At 39.0% G+C, this 19,086-nt stretch overlaps 1 protein-coding gene across 4 annotated transcripts in view; it reads right to left on the reverse strand.

The window, feature by feature from the left end:
* The window catches only part of MAP4K3 (mitogen-activated protein kinase kinase kinase kinase 3), an 83,975-nt gene that overhangs the window by 43,775 nt on the left and 21,114 nt on the right, over window positions 1-19,086 (reverse strand). For 3 of the 4 annotated variants that reach the window (XM_086482321.1, XM_009948244.2, XM_086482323.1), the window contains 10 exons: window positions 17,433-17,488; window positions 13,757-13,804; window positions 12,286-12,328; window positions 11,562-11,634; window positions 9,060-9,191; window positions 8,702-8,764; window positions 8,537-8,618; window positions 8,326-8,436; window positions 3,214-3,289; window positions 2,145-2,203 (listed from right to left, as the gene is read on the reverse strand). In XM_086482321.1, the coding sequence (XP_086338447.1) occupies window positions 2,145-2,203; window positions 3,214-3,289; window positions 8,326-8,436; window positions 8,537-8,618; window positions 8,702-8,764; window positions 9,060-9,191; window positions 11,562-11,634; window positions 12,286-12,328; window positions 13,757-13,804; window positions 17,433-17,488 (743 nt within the window). Of the gene's footprint in view, window positions 1-2,144; window positions 2,204-3,213; window positions 3,290-8,325; window positions 8,437-8,536; window positions 8,619-8,701; window positions 8,765-9,059; window positions 9,192-11,561; window positions 11,635-12,285; window positions 12,329-13,756; window positions 13,811-17,432; window positions 17,489-19,086 lie in introns of those variants that run through there. The other variant, XM_086482322.1, reaches the window with a different exon arrangement.

A 19,086-nucleotide genomic window follows, 5' to 3' on the forward strand; every position in this document is an offset into this window, starting at 1 on the left:
TACACTGTTACTGCTGGAGGAAGAGACAGGCATCTCTTGTTCATGCTTCCACTTCAAATACTTTCTCTCCCAGAACATGTAGTTTCAAACTTCTCCCTCATTCTGCTTTGTGCTAAGGCCCTTCGCTAGGGCATCTATTCTTTGAATGGATCTCTTGTTTGCATTTGACACACCAATTTAAATTGTTCATTGGTTATTTATCTAATGACAACATACGGTTTCTCTTTGGTTTCTAGACCCAAAATCATCATTTCCAGAATCAGTTCTGGTTTATCTGGAAAGGACACAGCGGGTCTGCAATGCTTCATTCTGATATGAGCACTGGAACAAGTAATTTCCCTCTTCAGAAAGATCCAAACAAGCAGTTATAGATCTTCGTTATAGACAGGGAGATGAGGCAAATTCTTTAGACAGGTATGCAAACTCTGACAGGAATAGACAATACTAAGAGATTTCCTTATCAACAGAATTAATCTGGATCCCTTCCTGGAGCAGCAAGAGCTCCTGAGATTCCGAAATTGCAAAGGTCCTGATTGCTAACACACAAGGCACAAAAAGGGCTTGATTCCTCCTATCCAACAACACTTGCCAAAGGAGTGCTCTCAAAAATCATGCTTTAATCCCTGCAGAAAATCTCTCTGTGCAACGAAAACACCTCTCTGCCCCATGAAGTTGTCTGCTAACTGGTTTGTATAGTCAGTGACTCATAAAACAAAAAAGAAATGGAAAAAGTATTTCTAAAACTTCAGCTTCTCCATTAAAACCTTTTTGCAATTATGACACTGTGTGTTTATAAATAAATAAAATTCTTAAGGAGCAAAAGCTCCTATACAATGCTACCAATATTATTTTCTTTATAATCCAGACAATGGAACAGGGAAGCAAAGTCAGGATAACCTGAAATCAGTTCAAAAATCATTTTGAGTTAACTGATGAGTTTATGGCAGAAACACTAATTTCATTTCCATATTTTAAAAACACTTGTATAACCAAGGCTCCTAAATAATGTTGTTATGCAGTTATGTCAAGGTCTAAATAACATACCTGAAATAATTGCCTAAGGCCTATGTGTGATTTGGTAAGCTATTCTCCTCCATCTTGAACAAGCACCAGAAACTGCAGACTACATGTCCAGTCAGTTGCTGAGGAAGAGCAAGATTACATACAACCTCATACGCCCAGAGCCAACTGACCCACTACCAAAGGCCAAGGCACTAGGAAGGAAATAAACCTGCATCAGAAACCCCATTCACATGTGGTTTGTAGATTACTGAAGAGGAAGTACGTTCCTAGGCACACACCCTTCCCAAAACCAACTCAGGGCAAAGCCAACGTCCCTCTCACCTATGTCCTAAACCAATTGTTTCACCTTAACACCTGCCTTAGAAAAACAAAGAGAACACAGAAACCTGCAGTAAAGAAGCAAAGGAGTGTCTTGTTTATCCAGGAACACGAAGAAACTGCCTAATGCACAAATGTGGAAAGCAAGTCTCCATAGAAGAGAGGAAGCTACTGCAAGTGTGTGTGAGACAGCAGAGATGCCTTTTCCCTCGCTGTTTGAGTTCTCATACCCCTTGTACTGATGAGTACATAGGAAGAAAACATTGGCAACACACCTTTATGTCAACTGCCAGACTCAGCATGGCTCAGGTATGATGCAAGACCATAGAAAGATTGTTTGTGTGGGGAAAACAACTCCACAAACATGCAATTTTTTAAAATGCATCATACCTCTTTCCCAAGCTTTCAATTTTATTATTTACATTATCAATCATTGTCAATACAAGCACAAGGGAGAGAAACATTTGAGTATGCACAGTAATTCTACCGTTAAAAAAATAACTCTATAAATAAAGGGAAAGATACACTTTGCAATAAGGTATAAAGGATAGAGAAAACCCACAAGACAAAGGGCTCTGCTTCACATATACATCACACCTGGTAGAGCCCACAAATAAGGGCTTGCTGCATATAGTGTAATGGCACAAAAAAAATAACGACCAATGTGTTACGACTTGTCAGAAAAATCGCTAACAAGCTTGGTAGTGCTAAGGAAGTATGCTACACATTGTGAATTTCTCCTCCTCCACAGATATTTGCAGGGAATAATATGCAGAGCATAGCCCATGCTGCTTGTTACTCACAAATTCATGATGTGGCTCTGTCTCTTTCCTCAAGGGTGGATCAAATTTCACTTGACCAACTAAAGAGGAGAAAAGGAAACCAAGAATTTAAGTTGGACTGTAATTAGGCAAAATTCGACTCCAAAGGCTAAAACAAAGAAAAATCCAATTTAATCAGTGTATCATATCCCCACCCATGGAAACTTCTGACACACGGACATACAGAACTTATGCCTGCTAGAAACTAACGGGCACAGAAAGCGCTTTACTATCACAAAGGCAGCACAATCACCATTTGCCCCACCTACTCATTAGAAGGATGGGGTAGGGGGGGAACCATTCAGCAAATAGGGTGGTGAAATGCCCTCTTTAGAGAAGCAATACAGCTATAATTTATAGAAAACACACACCCACTGTGTGAATTCACTCTTGGATCTGTTCTTCTGAGAGATTCGGTAGCACCAAAGAGCCTTGAATCAAGTCTGGAGAGACCTAATCACATCTTCTAGGACAGCTCTTTGGCAGACACTCCTCCCCTCCATTTTAGTTTAAGAAAAGTAAAGCTCCAAGTATCGCTCTGATTTAATTCAAGCAAAAGAATGACTACAATTTGGGGGGTGGAGTCTGCTTTTAATGGTCAGCAATCGACCTCCTCCTTTCCTGATTTCTACATCACTGTTTCAATTCAAAAGCAAAACCAACAAGATACTAAATTAAGGAAGAAAAATCTTCCTCTTGCCATTTTGTTACCCAGCAGAATCCATCATCAGTCCAAATATCCTTGCTGCAGTGGCCTATGAAGCTATACTAGCCAGCTCTCAGAAGAGCTCAGGTTGCATCCTGTTCAATTAAGATGAAGCAATAGTGAGACTTGCTGAAGTGCTGACAACGGGTGTATTCAAATATTTTACACTAATATATCTGTTGCATAGTATCTAGAACCTATATCCATAAGCGAAACAGCCTAAGTTTTTATTTCCTATGTATCACTAAAAGTGTTTCTGTATGTCAGACACTCAGAATACCTTTTTGAAATAAGTATCAATGATTATTTTAAGAGTATTTTATGTTGTCATATACACATGCTTACAGTTTATTTCAGAGCGTGTCTTTTCTTCTCTCACATTTCTACTTGTCGAATGAATTCTGTGAGGCACTACAAGAGGCTAGAAGAGAAAACATAGAAGACAAGTTAGCGAGGTTTTCAAAGTTGAACAGAAGAGAGTATTCCTGGTAGTCTTCTGCTGTGTAGCAAGAGTGATGCCATCATTTCTACAAATTCACCTTCATATTTATGTTCCATTTCTATTTTTTCCCTGGATTTCCAAGGAAATTTTCTACTTTTCTATAGGATGAAAGTGTCATGAACTTTAAGACTTAGCTTTCTTTTCTTTGCCTCTACTGGATTTTCTCTCTTCTTTCTACATCCACTACTGCAGGTTCTCTTAGAAACCACAACTTGTTTCTTAACAAGAGTAGAAAACCAGTATCAGGCCCCCAAATTAGCAACATAAATGCTAACAGTGTGCTCTCAGCATGTCCTCTTGAAAGAGTTAAACCCCTGACAATACCTAAGACACATAAAAACTTTACTTGCATTTTTCCTGAGTTTTTCTTCCCCTGCAAGGATGGTTTTAGCTATTTGCTGAGCAAAGCTGACAAACAGATAACATCTTGCCTGACATCAAGTAGACATCAAGTAGACAAAGCTCCAGACATCAAGGAGACAGTGTCTAGTACACAACCCATTGTTACAAAAGGTTGCATCAAAAAGAGGGCCCTGGCTTGTATTCAAGAAGAAGAATTCAATTAGAGGACAGGGTGAGGAAGACTATGAATGCAGGGAACTCATCACCATAAGACTGCCCTTCTCAGGAAATCCGATGAACATGTATGATTTTTGTGTATATGAACTGATGGGTTTTGCTAACCTGTTGGAGCACATATGGAAGGAGCTATCCGCGCCTGTGCCCCGCCCCCGCCCCCGCCGCCCGGTGCCATAATAAAGAATACCTGCTTAATACCACTTAGTTGTTATTGAGTTTTCTTTGATTCACTCTGCAATGAAATCTTACTCTTCAGAATAAAAAAGTTCATTCTCCATGATGTCAGCCCAAGTAATCTCTGAAAAGCGCATGTGCGCTACATTTTTGTGTCGAATACGTGGCAGCAAAACCATTTTTAATTAAAGCAATCTGACACAAGAGTGTCAGAAATTTGACGTGCTGGTATGTTAGCTTTGCTTTCATATATACTAATTATAATCTTCACTTGGCAACTTTCAACTATGAAGCGATGACAGAGAATTTCAAGTGCTACACCATCACAAAGAGTCACAAATAGCTCAGGAACTCTGTTTGTGCCTGAAATATTATCCAAAAGTATTACTTCCCTTTTCATCACAAACTACTTCCTTGCTTTATATTAGGATCCAACATGTACATACAAAGTGTTTCACCTCCTATTTATATTCACTTAGGTCTTTCTTGAAACTTGAGAGACTTACAGACTGGGGGTATGTACTTTCTCCCGCCTATCTCAGGCAGCTTTTCAAGGTGTTTTAAGGCTTGATCTGGTTTTCTACATGAGTATTTCAAACACTATCATCTTTTGTTATGAGGCATTGCCCACGTGCACATGATGCAAGTACATCTGTAATGCCAGCATCAGGAACCCGACTGTAGTGGGGGTGGGGGGCAGTTTTGCCTTTGAAGCGATATTGTGCGAGTTCCTTGCATCCTGCCACAGATGTTGGTACTGCACCACAGGTAGAGCCTGCCCTCACACCTCCTCCATGACCAAAGAATTACTGGAAGGAATCAAATCCTTATCTCTTGGTCATGAGGACAGCCCTCAAGTCACCTTGAAAGACCTATGCTGACAACAAACTGATACAAACAGCTGACACCTGCACTGTGCAAGAGGACAAAGGAATGCAGGATAACCTCCCAACACAAACACCATTTGGGCACAATTCTAACCATGGTACCAATCTCAAGAGCAATCTTATCCCCAAAACTTACAGTACGGTAAGGACAAAATACAAGCACTATCCTCCCTGCAACCTTTGCAGCTAATATCGCATCCATCGTGAGAGTCACCATCACAGAAACGTGGTGAACAAGCAGCTGCCAACATCTCAAAAGGTTTATTCTTAAGCGAGTGAAAGCAGAGTTCCCAATGGAAATCCTGTCTTTGACTGAATGGGAAACCAAATGAGGTCCTCCATGAGTCGAGGTAGAGAAAAATACTCAAAATGTCAGTTACAGATATTGCTGCCAAATTAATAATGACTGTATCAAGGGAAGATCTTTCTGATTGTACCCAAAGAATCTGATTGTGTGGTTTTAGTTTTGTTTTTACACATTAAACATTTCACCTTTGCCGATGTAGTACGGCACTCCTCAGAGGTGGCAAATTCACATCTTAGTCCCTACCTCACACACAACTCTGCAGACTATCAAAGCAGTAACCCCATAAAAGCAGCATAGGCCAGGTAAAGAGCTGTCATCACAGCAGGCAGTAGACTCGTCTTCAAAGACCACCGACAGCCAGAAAAGTTCTCTAGCCTCCAAAAAAACCCAAAAACCAAACCAAACCCAATCAAAAAACCCCACAATCACCACCACCATCCCCGCAAGAACCAAAACTCCAAACAAACTGGGGAACAGGTCTGAACCTCAAGACTCTCGCCAGTGGTCCGTATCATGTTATGTTGTATCATGTCGTGTTGCTTTTTTTCGATTCTTTACGGATGCATTCAGGTGTTAGCCACAAGTATAGGAGTGGTCAATCCCCCAACTCGGATTAACATCTCCAGCTACCTCTGTGAGCAGGCAGGTATTGCAGCAAGTTCAGCCATGTATAAAAGGAGCATGTACACTTCTTATTCCCTTTGGTTTATTATGGTAAAGACCACAAAGCCAGCAACTCCTTGCCCTATGGCAGGATTCTTCATCTGAAATGCAGACCTTGCTCAAGATTCATTAGATAATTCACTATCACCTGCTTTATTCACTGAGGTGGGTTCTACATTAGCTTATTACAAAATAAAATGTTTCCCCAAGTATCACTTATCAATCTCATTTTGCAGGTGGATTAATGGAAAATTATCTGGCAACATGGTTAGGGGAGAAATGAGAAGAGGCAAAGTCATCTATCCAATGAAAATGATCCAGTACTGCAGGTAACGGTGTTCAAAGCTCACTGGAGCTCAAGGCCATGGGATGAACAATGATGGAGAAGTATCATGCCTAACACCGAAGCCCATGAATACAGCAGGAAACCCTCAACAAAAGATAAACAACAAACAAAGAACTAATATCTGAAAAAAAGCATATCAAAAGACATGCAAGCAGCTTGTGTGTCCTCTGTACTGTTAGCTAGCCTAGCTCCTTTATAAATAACAAAAATACACATTTTCTCTGGTCACTGCTGTGAGGTGGTTTTCTCTTCATTTTCTCCCCAGACAAGGCATAGCTTTTTTCTCCTGATACCACATTTCATTGTGGGATAACTGATAAGTAGACACTAGACAACAGAAGAGTCTTCTTAACGGTAAGTCAGAGGGACTATCTAACATTATTTTGAAAGCTACAAGTAATCGTCAGTGAAATGTCTACTAAAGTGACTCCATACAGGAACAGAAGAGAGTGGCCCAAAATGAAGGTCAAAATTCTTACTGAAAAGCTATACCAGTGACACGGGGGAATGGCACGTCGGGGTTTCAGTACAATTTCCAAGAAAGCAGGGAAGACTCACAGGACTCTGATCAGAGCAGCTCACTCACAGGAAGCACACTGAAAACAGCTACCCTTCTTATGACAGTTCATGAAAGCTTCAGTTTTCTCTTTTCTAAAGAAATATCACTTTAATGGCCTCAGAGCTCTCTATCATCATTAAACAGACAGAGAACGAAAGGACGCCTGATCCTTAGAGCTTCCGGTGAGAAGATCCAAGTTCCTCAGTGCTGTCTCCATCAGCAATCAGACACCTTTCTCTTAACACTGACATGAAAGTCAACCGCATTAAAGGTATTCTTGTGTGTTTAACTTTCCTAAATACTTTTTTAACAGAAAAATTTACTAAGTGTGCTCCACTATTTGCAATTGCTTTCGAAAGTACTGACTATTCAATCCTTACACCTTCCTCTCCTTCCCTCCCATTTAGGAAATATGTAAACACTGCACTCTACAACATAAAAAAGATCTATTTCACTTTGGCTTCTTTCCACATTTATTTATGTCAACTTCTAAGGAAGGTAGACTTGGTGCATATCAACTTGTCTTTGCTGTTCCAGAAGGTAAAAGCTCACTTATCTTGTAAAATCTGAAAATTAGTATCTTAAAGTAGTTGCTTCTTTTAAGCTTATGTTCCTTTAAAGGCATTTTTAGATTAGTTTGTCCATAAAAAAGTAAACCACAAGTATGCAATTAATGAATCAATGGCATTTGTGTCAAAAGGATTAATCTCCCTCCAAGAGATTATCAGTTATGGAACTGTAAACATTTGGAAAGTCTTCACTAACATACAGTTAAGTATGAAGAGAGGATGCAGTAACAGAAGATCTGTTTTCTCTTATTTATGGAACACTTCATTCCTCCACTGTTTACCACTTTACATAAGCACACTATTTTTTCCCCAGTTGTTAAAGGAGAAAATCAGAACTTTGCCTTTGACAAAACCGTAAGTGAAATCAAGTTTCAGAGTATTCCAAGATAGAAAATATAATCAGCAAGAAACACACAGCAAACCATTTGACAAAAAACAACTATAGGATCATTCCCGCCTTTTCATAAGAAAGTAAAATAGGAACAAATGAACAAGTTCCACAGAGGTATAAAGTGATTTTTATGAATGCTTTCTTTGCAGATGGATGGAAACATGATTGCATAAGGGAACAGAAGGCAGAACACATGACAGAACTTAGGACTGGAGAAGCAGTCCACATTTATTGTTGCAAAATTGTTTAAGGACAACAATAAACAAAATTCTAAAGTGTTTATATCTCTTTCTCTTTGAGCTTCTTTCCCCCAAATGCAATTAATTTTGGTAATTGCCCATACACGCGACAGCAGCGCAACCAAAAGTAAAAGCAACCCTTAAGACTATTCACAGATCACAAAACATTTTGTGGCTCGATAAATCATAACAACTTCAAATGAAAACTTAATCTGATTCTATGATTAAAACATATTCTTACCTCAGGATCATCATCATCAAAATCATGGTAAGTGGAATGATCAGGATTATTCATTTTATCCAAAAGTTCAATAGCAAGACTTCGATTTAATGGCTGGGTAACAAAGGGATGCTGAAAGGCAGAAGGAAAAAACATATTAAAATTCTAACCACTCGTATTAAGCATATTTTAATTTTATAACTTAAAAAAAAACCCATACATAAATTTATACCTGTAGTAACTTTTCAGCTGTAGGTCTTTTTTTAGGATTTTTTGTAAGTGCCATTTTCACAAAATGATGGAAGCTATTGGACCTGTAAAATGAAATGGTAACCATTAGAATCAGTTGCCCAGTGAAACACACAATCATTATCTACTGAAACAGAAAAGTACTTACCATTTCATTTTGTCCTTTAATTTAGGAGGCTGGAAGTTGCTTTTCGTCATTAGAAAAAGTGCTCTAAAAAAAACCCAACAGTATTTCTGTGGCTTACATTGCAATACATATACAAGATGAATTATTAAATACATTATTTGGTTGGCAGTAAGAAATCCATCAGTCTAAGAGATACTACCAGGACATTATACATTTATGCACCAGAAGAATTGTTACAATTTCTATCACCTACATTCAGAACACTTACAGCTCAATACCCTTGCAGTACCCCCAAACACCACAAGCACACATAGCCACTACTCCAAATGGATTACGTAAGAAGCTGTATATACACACCAAGCTTTAACCCCTTACTAACCTCATTGGATGTAGGTCAAACATTGGAGGTTGAAGTTCAGCAAGCTCTATAGCGGTTATTCCAACGGCCCACAGATCACAGAGCTGGTTATAGCCACCTTTTCTTTCTACTGCAGCAACTTCTGGCGCCATCCTAGAGGGTAAAAGGTAGTTTTAGATAAACTTCTCGCCACAAATAAAACATTTTTCTGTACACAGCAGATTTCTACTCTTTTCCCTAAAGCTCTCAATCTATAAGCTCACAGCATATATGCTTATACATGTGGGTATATATGGCGGGGGCAGGGGCGGTGTGTAAAAAGCTATGTCACGTACACATGAATAGCTATTTAGCAGTAAGTGGATGAAACCAATCTGTCTCAGACTTTTTTGCAGTCACACAATGAACTATCACTCAACAACCAAAGAGCCTAAGGTATAACCATTCAACTACAGTAAAATCCAAATAATATCCAAAGTCACACATTACCTCAGAAAGTAATCAACTGACTTTGAAGAGAGGAATTCTAACAAAAACCCAAGTGACAGGATGTCAGCTTTCTTGTACCCTGAAAACATGAGACCTGAAGACTCATTGTCACCTCTGCACAGAGCACTCCTTGTTTGTAAAGTCTGCCTCACCGTAATGTCAGAAAACCTCATTTAAGTTAACAAAGTAGTTTCACATCCTCAGGTGGCAAAAATTCACAAGCATAACTGACACTTAAATAGAACACATAAAGAAAATCGGTCACTGGGCACTGTCACACCTTTTGAACAGCCAAAGTGAATTATGGATTTGATTGTCCTACACATGGCAAACATGTTAATATTTTTTAGCTTTGAACTTTAATCCAGATCATCTGTAAAGTAGCAGTGGAACTGGAGATGTAACTCAATATAGGCAAGACAGATGAATGTCATTTAATAAGTGCTCCAGTAAAGCAGCGGCAGCATCATGCATTATTTAAACACAGACATCCTTATCTGCACACCTGAAAACACCATCAGGTTTGGTGGTACAACTCATTTCAAGTTTGCATAAACTGATTTTACATAAATTTCTTCAAGAGTTCAGAACCCCCCCGAATCACTCTAAATCAAAAAGGAGGGAGTTACCAAGATAGAGGGGCAACATGGGTTAGCTCTGGAAATACACAGAAGGGGAGCACAAGGGTAAATAACAGGGTTACTAGAAATAAAGATGCTGCACAGCAGTTTTGCCCATCATTTCTCTCCCATCCAAGCACCGTAGCCTTACCCGCCCAGACATCTCTAATGATCACTAAAACCTTTACACTGCCTGTTTCAAACGAAATTTTCTTCTCCACGACCTGAACAATTTCACTTCCTTGCTTCTCCTCTCAAATCTGTGAGAAGCTTTGCAAAGACAAACTGACACTTTTAATCAGCATTTAATCTATGTAATGCTTTCAGAGTTATTGTTTAAGGCTACGACATGTCATTTGAGAAGCCTGTCACAATTTGGAAGTTACACAGTGATAAAGGCCAGGACTAAAGTCACCCACACATTGGGAAAGAGAAACAAAAACCTTAGGAAAGAGAGACATAAACCAATAATACAATCATGACTGATGGGTGTTTGTGTTATTCTGAAAGGTAAATGAATCCATGCCTTGGCATGACTTACACTGCAGAACGCTAAAATGCCATGCTTGACTATTTCAAGACTCAATCTATATGTGAATGTAGGAATTTTCTTTTCATTATATACATTTTTTATCTTGTACCTACTATGCTGCCAGACAACAGAATTTTTACTATCCTTCTGAGAATGTTGAGTATCTTTTTGGGAAACGTACAACAAAAGTGCTATTTTACAGTGAAGAATGTGTGTCATTTCCTTCAAGGCAGAAAGAGAACAACCACTTCCAGTACAAAGAGGAGACAATAAAAGGCTGAACTTTAGAAAAGATAAATTATGCAAACTAGTTTACTGAGGGAAGAATAAAGATGCAGTACAGAAAGAACAGAAATGTACACTTGAATTCAATCAATTTAGGCAAATAAAGGAAAAAAAAAAGAAAATGGCTTAGAGGAAACATTTCACAAGTGGCAAAAGGAGCTGTGAAGACAAATAAATGAAACTCATTATCAGATGAAGAGTTGCAGAAAAGACTTATCTAGGGTGAGGGAAAAAATGTCAAACATCAAAATGGAAAATTAGGGAAGAAAAAAAAAATTAAGATCACAGTTAAAACCAAGCAAAATTGTTGATAGTTTTTAAGTTTGACTAAACTGAGACATGTTAGTCCACAGCGACAGCAGCACACAGACAGCCTTTCAATTGTTCAGACCATTACAGCATTTGCTCTGATACTCAACTAATTCAGGATTTAGCATAAGTAATACAGATATGATAACTAGCAAGTCTAACACAGCCTTTAGTGATCAGTTCACCCAGAAAGTTACACAGCATGCTTTAATAATTTAATCAAAATTTTTTTCCCAACAGCACTATATATGACACCAATACATTAACGGACAAGTAAAACACAGTTACCAATATGGGGTGCCAATGAATGATTTCCTTTTGGCAATCGTAGCTGTTATCTGTGCAGACACTCCAAAATCAGCTATTTAAAAAAAAAAGCAAAAGCAAAATGAGAGTTAATAACTGATTTGATGTAATTAATTGTTAATGAATACAAGTTTGGTATCCCCACTGTAAGTTTCTTAAATATACTGGAAATACTTAACAAAACATAAATAAAGAAAGCAAATAATAGAAACTTAGTCTATCTCGGATATTGTAGGTCAGCTCCTCTCAGTCACCTGCCAAACAGGCATGCTGCACACAAACATGCCCCTCATAAAGAAAGAACAGGCTAGCACAGAACTCTTAACAGCTACATGCAGTGTCTTAATATGTAAAATACATCACTTAGTATTATCCAAGAGATTCTTTCAGATAACCTTTCAAGGCACATTTCACACTTAAGCACTCTGGATGGTGCACTTTATTAGAAATTTATAAAAACCTGTGATTTGATTTTTACCTCCCCCTTACAACATCAGAAAGTCTTTTACCTCAGTGTTCCAAAACTACTCCAGTTACTCCTCATACGCTGATTGGATGGTGCAGTTAGATATTACCAGCAAGAGAAAAAGAATTCTTATATTCACTAATTCCTTACATGAACCATTACATCATTAAACAAAATACAGAAGCCTGCTTCATAGAGCACATAAAAATCTGTTAATAACACTAAGTTGTATTAACTCACCTAATTTTACATGTCCATTATCTGTTAAAAGAATGTTTGCTCCCTTTAAAAAAAAAAAAAAGCATACTTGAATTAAAACATACAGATTATTCTTATGAGACCTTATGGCAAACTAGGGGCCAAAGACAAACCAAGGATTGTGTGTTCAAGAAATATGCAGCCTTACCAAGGAAACGTTTGTGAAATTAGCAAGTTGTCATTCTGCTATATAAAGAAGCTCAGATATACAGGGTTTCTCATTAATTTCTAGTTTAGTACTCTTTAGCCTATGGTACTACAGTTTGCATACAAAACCCCTCTCAAAAAGCAGAATATGATGATTTGCCTATGCTGATAAATTCTTACTTTTTTCTATTTACACTGACTGAAAGGAAATAGGAACCTCAGAGGTCAAAGCGGAAATAATTTGATTTTCTTTTCATATGTAGGAGCTGGCTTTGTCTTGTTTGAGTGCCATGATAACCATAATTACAACCTTAGGGACCTGCTTTGATATTCACATGTTTAGCAAAACTATTTCCATCCTTATGCGACAGAGATTCTGTTAGTGCTAGATTTGAAGAGTTCGGTTTTCTGTGGCTGTATGTACCACCTGCTTCAATTCAATAGTCAAAACGAACCTGAAGCGGTAGTTGATACCATAAAATTACAACATAAAAGGACTGAGAACAAACCTGATCTGAAGACTGAAACCAGGTACAGGCTGAGCTGAGTGAAGGCTGGAGCTGGCTAAACATAGCTCCAAGTGTCAGCACTACCCATAAACTAGATGGAAAGGCAGCACAGATGAGCCTCCAAAAAACTACATTTTTACGGATTATGGATTTTCACAGAGAAGGAAAAGCCAGGCCTGCAGAAAAATGCAGCTTACTTCAGCAAACATTGCACAACTATAGTTAATGAGCCTTACAAGTGGAGCTTGGTAAATAGTGTGACAGTCCAGTTAACATGCTCTTGACCTTGTTTACCTTTCAAGAGTAACAGGACAGGTATTTTAAATACATAACGTAGCTACCAAGGGAAGCAGACATAACTCATCAGGAGATTTGCAGATGAAGATAGTATTTTTCCATGCTCATGAGAACAGCTTTTTTTTAAAAAAAAAAAACAATTCTGAATGTAAAGCACCATAAGCATTTTTTATCAGCACAGTCCTGTTTAGAAACAAGTATCTATGCACTGTATCCTTACAAGTACCATTCTGCATTCTAGGAAGTATAATAAAAAAATGTTTAATTTCTGTGTCCAAAGCAATCTTTCATTCTGAAATCATTTTTATCGTTGCTCAAAACCCAAATATCGTTCTGCAGTCAATGAGAATAACTTGGAATGAGGCTACATTAAAGCATCCACAGTTGAAGCTATATCCACTGCATCCCTAGTCTGACAAAAACCAACCAAACAGAACCAATCCCCCCCAACAACGTAGCCTATTTTAAAACCACCAAAATTCCCTTCAGTTTTTACTTACCTTTATATCTCTGTGCATTTTTCCTTTACTGTGAAGATAATATAGTCCCTGCATAAAATATTTAGATAATAATTTAGTCCAGTATTTTTCATTTTACATACATTTCTTACTTAATTACCTGACATATTTAGGATCCAATTCAATCATCTAAATGACGCACTGACTGAAGAACTTTCTTATATTTCAGTGTATCCAAACTGCATTTGCAAATTCAATATAGGTAGTAGCATAATATCTAAAGCACAGGATAGATGGAAAGAATACCAGTCACCATATCTAATCCAAGAAAAGCATTCCCCAACTAAGTTTTCCTCTGGACATGGTTAACTGTCACCTTTTTAGACCAAGTCAATGACTTTCAAATTGCCTAACAGTCTTCTATTAAGCGGTCAGATCACTGGATACCTAGTGCAGTTATCTCCTGTACCATTATATACTTCAGTTACGTCTTGAAGCATGCTAGCAGACAGCACTTCAGGTCTAACACGGGAGTTCAACTCTAATTCATGGATTTCTGCAGAAGCATTAGGCTGTCATTCTGGGTCTCAATGGCAGTAAAAAAGCATTTTAGGACCTAACACGAATTAGAAACTTTAAGTTTAAATTCTGGAAGAATTCTATGAAACCACATCCTTGCACGACAAATCACAGAGCACGTCACTTTTGACACTCCAGGCTTATGTCTAAAACTCTCTTTCAGGGGTAAAATGACACTTAAATATCTTCTTCGCTCTGCAGTCATGAACTTCCATAAAGACTACATTTTCATGTGAGATAACTCATGTCAAGACAGAATTTTTTTTGCCAGCTAATGCAAGACATCAGAGTTCACTGCAAAAATAGATTAGTACTGGTTTCAATTAGCAGGATTTTCATGGATCATCCTAAATATACCAACAGGAAAAATGAGGAAACAATTACTTACATGATTTGGTACTTGAGATTTTCAAGTGAACAACATTGTACAGATAGACTGCACTGAAGATACAGTTTTGGGGTATTTTTTGGTCACCTCATGAAAACCTGAATGCAGTGTAGCTGAAGTGCTAATCAGTTATGAAATTAAATTCCTTAAATAAACTAAAAAAGAAAAAAAAACCCACTCACAGATGTTTTAACCTGTTTCTCTGGGGGAAATACTAACAATACCCAGCTGGTCCAATGTTTTTTCAGAGTCCTCCCTGCAGGAATGCATGCAGACCCAAAAACTGGACTCCATTTGCTCTTAGTACAAAGTGTAATTAATCAAAGCATCTAACCGATGGTTGCAACAACTGGCATTAGCTAGAAGGGTCCTGTGTACACTCCTCACATTTAAATCTTTGGATGCTACTGGCACAGAAAGCCCGACTCCTCACTCATTTTTACCACTACCCTGGAAGAATTTGAGGTGACCATTTTCCAAACTGCATACCCACAAGCAAGTACACCAGATTTAAAGGATCTATATTTTCAGAATCAGTCTCACCGATTCCAACCAGAATGAGCGTTTTTTGAAAACAGACTGTTTAATAGGCTTCTAAATATGGAGATGGAACGCTAATTTTAGGCATTCAAGTCAAACTCCGGATTCATGGAAACTGATGGCAAAACACTGGACAAATTACTTTCCAGGATGGACAGATGGCCTATATTCTCAGACTTTTTACTAGGAAAAGTGACTGCTGCATTATAAGCTACAACAAGATAACAGAAACAATATACATTATATTCGGTCTTTGGTCAGAGTTATAAGCATGTATTTACAGACAACTTTAAAATATACAAAAATGGATCCATGGACAACTCTTAGAAAATACATACAAAGTAGCAAGTTTTCTTCTCACAAGCAATTTACACATATTAACCAAGAAATCTTCCCACACAATACATAATGATTTAATAAATTCCATTCTAGGCTACTGAAACTCTCCTCCACACTCCGAGAAGATTATGGATTTGATGGATGGACTATCCGGTGGATAAGGATTTGGCTGGATGGTCACACCCAGAGAGTATGGTCAAGGGCTCAACGTCTGAATGGAGATCAGTGCCAAGTGGTTTCCCTCAGGGGTCTGTACTTGGACCAGTACAGTTTAACGTCTTCATCAATGGCACAGACAGTAGGATCGAGTGCACCATCAGCAAATTTGCAGACAACACCAAGCTGAGTGGCATGGTTGACATGGCTGAGGGACAGCATGCCATTCAGAGGGACCTGGACAAGCTCAAGAAGTGGGACCCTGTGAACCTCATGAGGTTCAACAAGGCCAAGTGCAAGGTCCTGCACCTGGGTCAGGGCAACCCCCTGTATCAATACAGGCTGGGGGATGAAAAGATTGAGAGCAGCCCTGTGAGGAGGACTTGGGGGTGCTGGTGGATGAAAAGATGGACATGACCCAGCAATGTGCACTCACAGCCCAGAAGGCCAACTGTATCCTGGGCTGCATCAAAAGAATTGTGGCCAGCAAGTCGAGGGAAGTAATTCTGCCCCTCTACTCCACCCTGGTGAGACCCCACAGGGAGTACTGTGTGGGGTTGTTTAGCCTGGAGAAGAGAAGGCTCCAGGGAGACATTATTGCAGCCTTTCAACTCTTAAAGGGGTCTTATAAGAAAGATGGGGACAGACTTTCAAGTAGGGCCTGTAGTGATAGGACAAGGGGTAATGGTTTTAAACTGAAAGTGGCTACATTTAGACTAGACACAAGGAAGACATTTTTTTACAACGAGGGTAGTGAAACACTGGAACAGGTTTACCAGAGAGGTGTAAACACCCCATCCCTGGAAACATTCAAGGTCAGGTTGGACAGGGCTCTGAGCAACCTGACATAGTTGACGATGTCCCTGCTTACTGCAGGGAGGGTTGGACTAGATGGCCTTTAAAGGTCCCTTCCAACCCAAACCATTCCGTTATTCTGTGAGAACAAAAAGGTTTAAAGGCTCAAAGACCAAAAGTCTCAGATGTCACACAAGACTTCACTGTACAGAAAAAAAAAGCCAGGTCCTGCAAGTCAGAAGCCAGCAAGATCTCTGGCATAGAATAGGAAGATAGTAAGTGGCATGCAAAGGAGCTGGCTCAGGGACAGAGCTATCTCGAAAGAGTGTTTGACAGAGGCAGCAGCTCTCAACTGATGGCATTCAAGAGATTTGCATTCACTAGAAGCCAAGAACTGCTCTCTCACATGGAAGCAAGACACCCACCAGATGCCGTTTCTGATTAAGTTTTACTGGTGAACTGAACATTTAATTTAGGAAAGGAAAACGAAAGCTAGCATACCCATTAGGAGAGGCTGGTGACCTTAACTTGAACATCTCAAGTACACAGGTAATTTTTTTTTTCTTTTTGGCAAAGATCAACTATCACATATGCAAAACTGAGTCTTTAAATTTTCCTTCAAACTTCCAATAACTAATTTGTACCACAAGTAGGATTAATAAATATGCTGCTTTCCCCCTTTTAAAAATAATTAACAGCAGAAAGATGATGACAATTTTCTTCAAATGATCCGAGATAATTTGAGGTTATGCAATTATACATATCAGTTCTACGCTACAGGACCTCCTGAAAAGTCTAAGAAAAATGCTAAGCCATCCAATCATTGTACTTCCATGGCATCACACACATTTGTAGCTTTTATTTTTAGCTTTTAATACTTTTACATTAAAAGTCAACCACAAGAACCTGAGAACACACTACCTGTAGTGTTTCTCTGCTAACATAGGCAATCTGCTGTTCTGAAAGTGGTCCAGTCACTGAAACGGAAGGGGAAAAAAATAAAATTCTCAAAATCAGGTAAGATACTGCCAATTCCAAACCCATACCTCAATTACTTCCATTCACACCAATAGGATCCTGCACTAGAAGTCTCAAAGTAAATGTCCTTAGACTTTCCCCCAGATTGAGCTTCCTGAAGTCCACCAAACATTTTTTAAACTCAAAAATGTCTAGTCCCATTGGAATGGAAACTACTAACTCCCTTCATATATAAATCTCAAAGTAGTTAAGAGGAAAAAGAAACAGAAGCAAGTGGGTTAAGCACATCTCTTCCCTGCACAAACCCATTCTGTCCTGTGCAGGGCTGGACCTCCAACCCAGTGACCAAGAGCTACAGCAAACTCCACTCAGTTCCCTTTGAGCCCTAGGAAGCTACCCTTTGCAACCTGCTGTCTCCTCCAGTCCTTGTCACTGCCATGCAACCTGCTTTCTCCTGCCTGCAGCCAGGTGACCTGCTCTCTGCAGCTTCTTAACCCTTTTCTGCATGAGCCACCAGCACTGCTGCTCCTGGGCACCTTCTCAAACTCTGCCTCTGAGTGAGCTCAGCAGCTTCCCAAGGGAAGGAGGAGTCTTCCTCTTCCTCCAGGGTCCCACTTCACCCAAATCTCTTAAAGGACAACAATTAAATTCTGAACAAATACGTAAACCAAAAACTGAACAGCAAGCAACCAATGGCCTGTGACTTCTCCCCAGTCATTGGACTTTGATCCTGAAATTAAAGGGTTAAATAAGACCAGGAAATGCAGCCCTTGCTGCAAGCTTCTCAGGTTTTGCAGAGAAAACAAAAAGAAAATTGGATGGGGTTTCTCAAAGGAAAGTGAAGGAGTAGGGAGTTAAAAACTAAACAAGATTTAAACACCTAGCTGCAAGCTAATATAATGCAATATATATATATAACTCTTCAAAACGAGTCTGGATCCATCTTCCCTTTTCTGCAAGAAAAGTTCCAAACCCACATAAAACTAAATGTATTAGCACACAGAAAACATATATGCCTAGAAATATGTACATTTTGAGAAATTTAACTGATTAACTTCAATGACTTAAGATTACGGATGCCTATAGCTCAATAGGAATAAGACCTTTTGGAACATAATTATGATCAGAAAAGAACCTTTCACTCTACTGGCAGAGAAGCAAAAAATCAGCTGCAACAGAAAACGGGCTCCTGTACAACATCCGTTCAGGCATTCATGGGGCATGAGCTCATTTCCCACTCGACACGTGTTCCACATAAAGCCTATCAGACACAATGCTTTTATCAACACTAGGAGAGATGTAAAGGATCAACAAGGCCATGCTCAAATGGCAAGGCCATGAGCATGGTGTGAACTTGTGAATTGGTGCCTCGTTGTAATTGTACCCAAGCTACACGTAAAAAGGTAGTTTACGCACAAGCTGTTTATGCACAAGAGAAGGATGTGAAGATCCTAACATAAAATCTTCACAATTTAGAATATGGATGGATTTCCTTTCTGAAAACCACCACCAGAGAACCACAAAGCCATTACTCACTTATGGCATGCTCCTTTCCTAAGCAAGTCTTAATTCCAAGGCAATAAAATCCCTCAGAACT

The sequence above is a fragment of the Leptosomus discolor genome, chromosome 2 (assembly GCF_034619465.1).
Source record: "Leptosomus discolor isolate bLepDis1 chromosome 2, bLepDis1.hap2, whole genome shotgun sequence".
Classification (NCBI taxonomy): domain Eukaryota; kingdom Metazoa; phylum Chordata; class Aves; order Leptosomiformes; family Leptosomidae; genus Leptosomus; species Leptosomus discolor.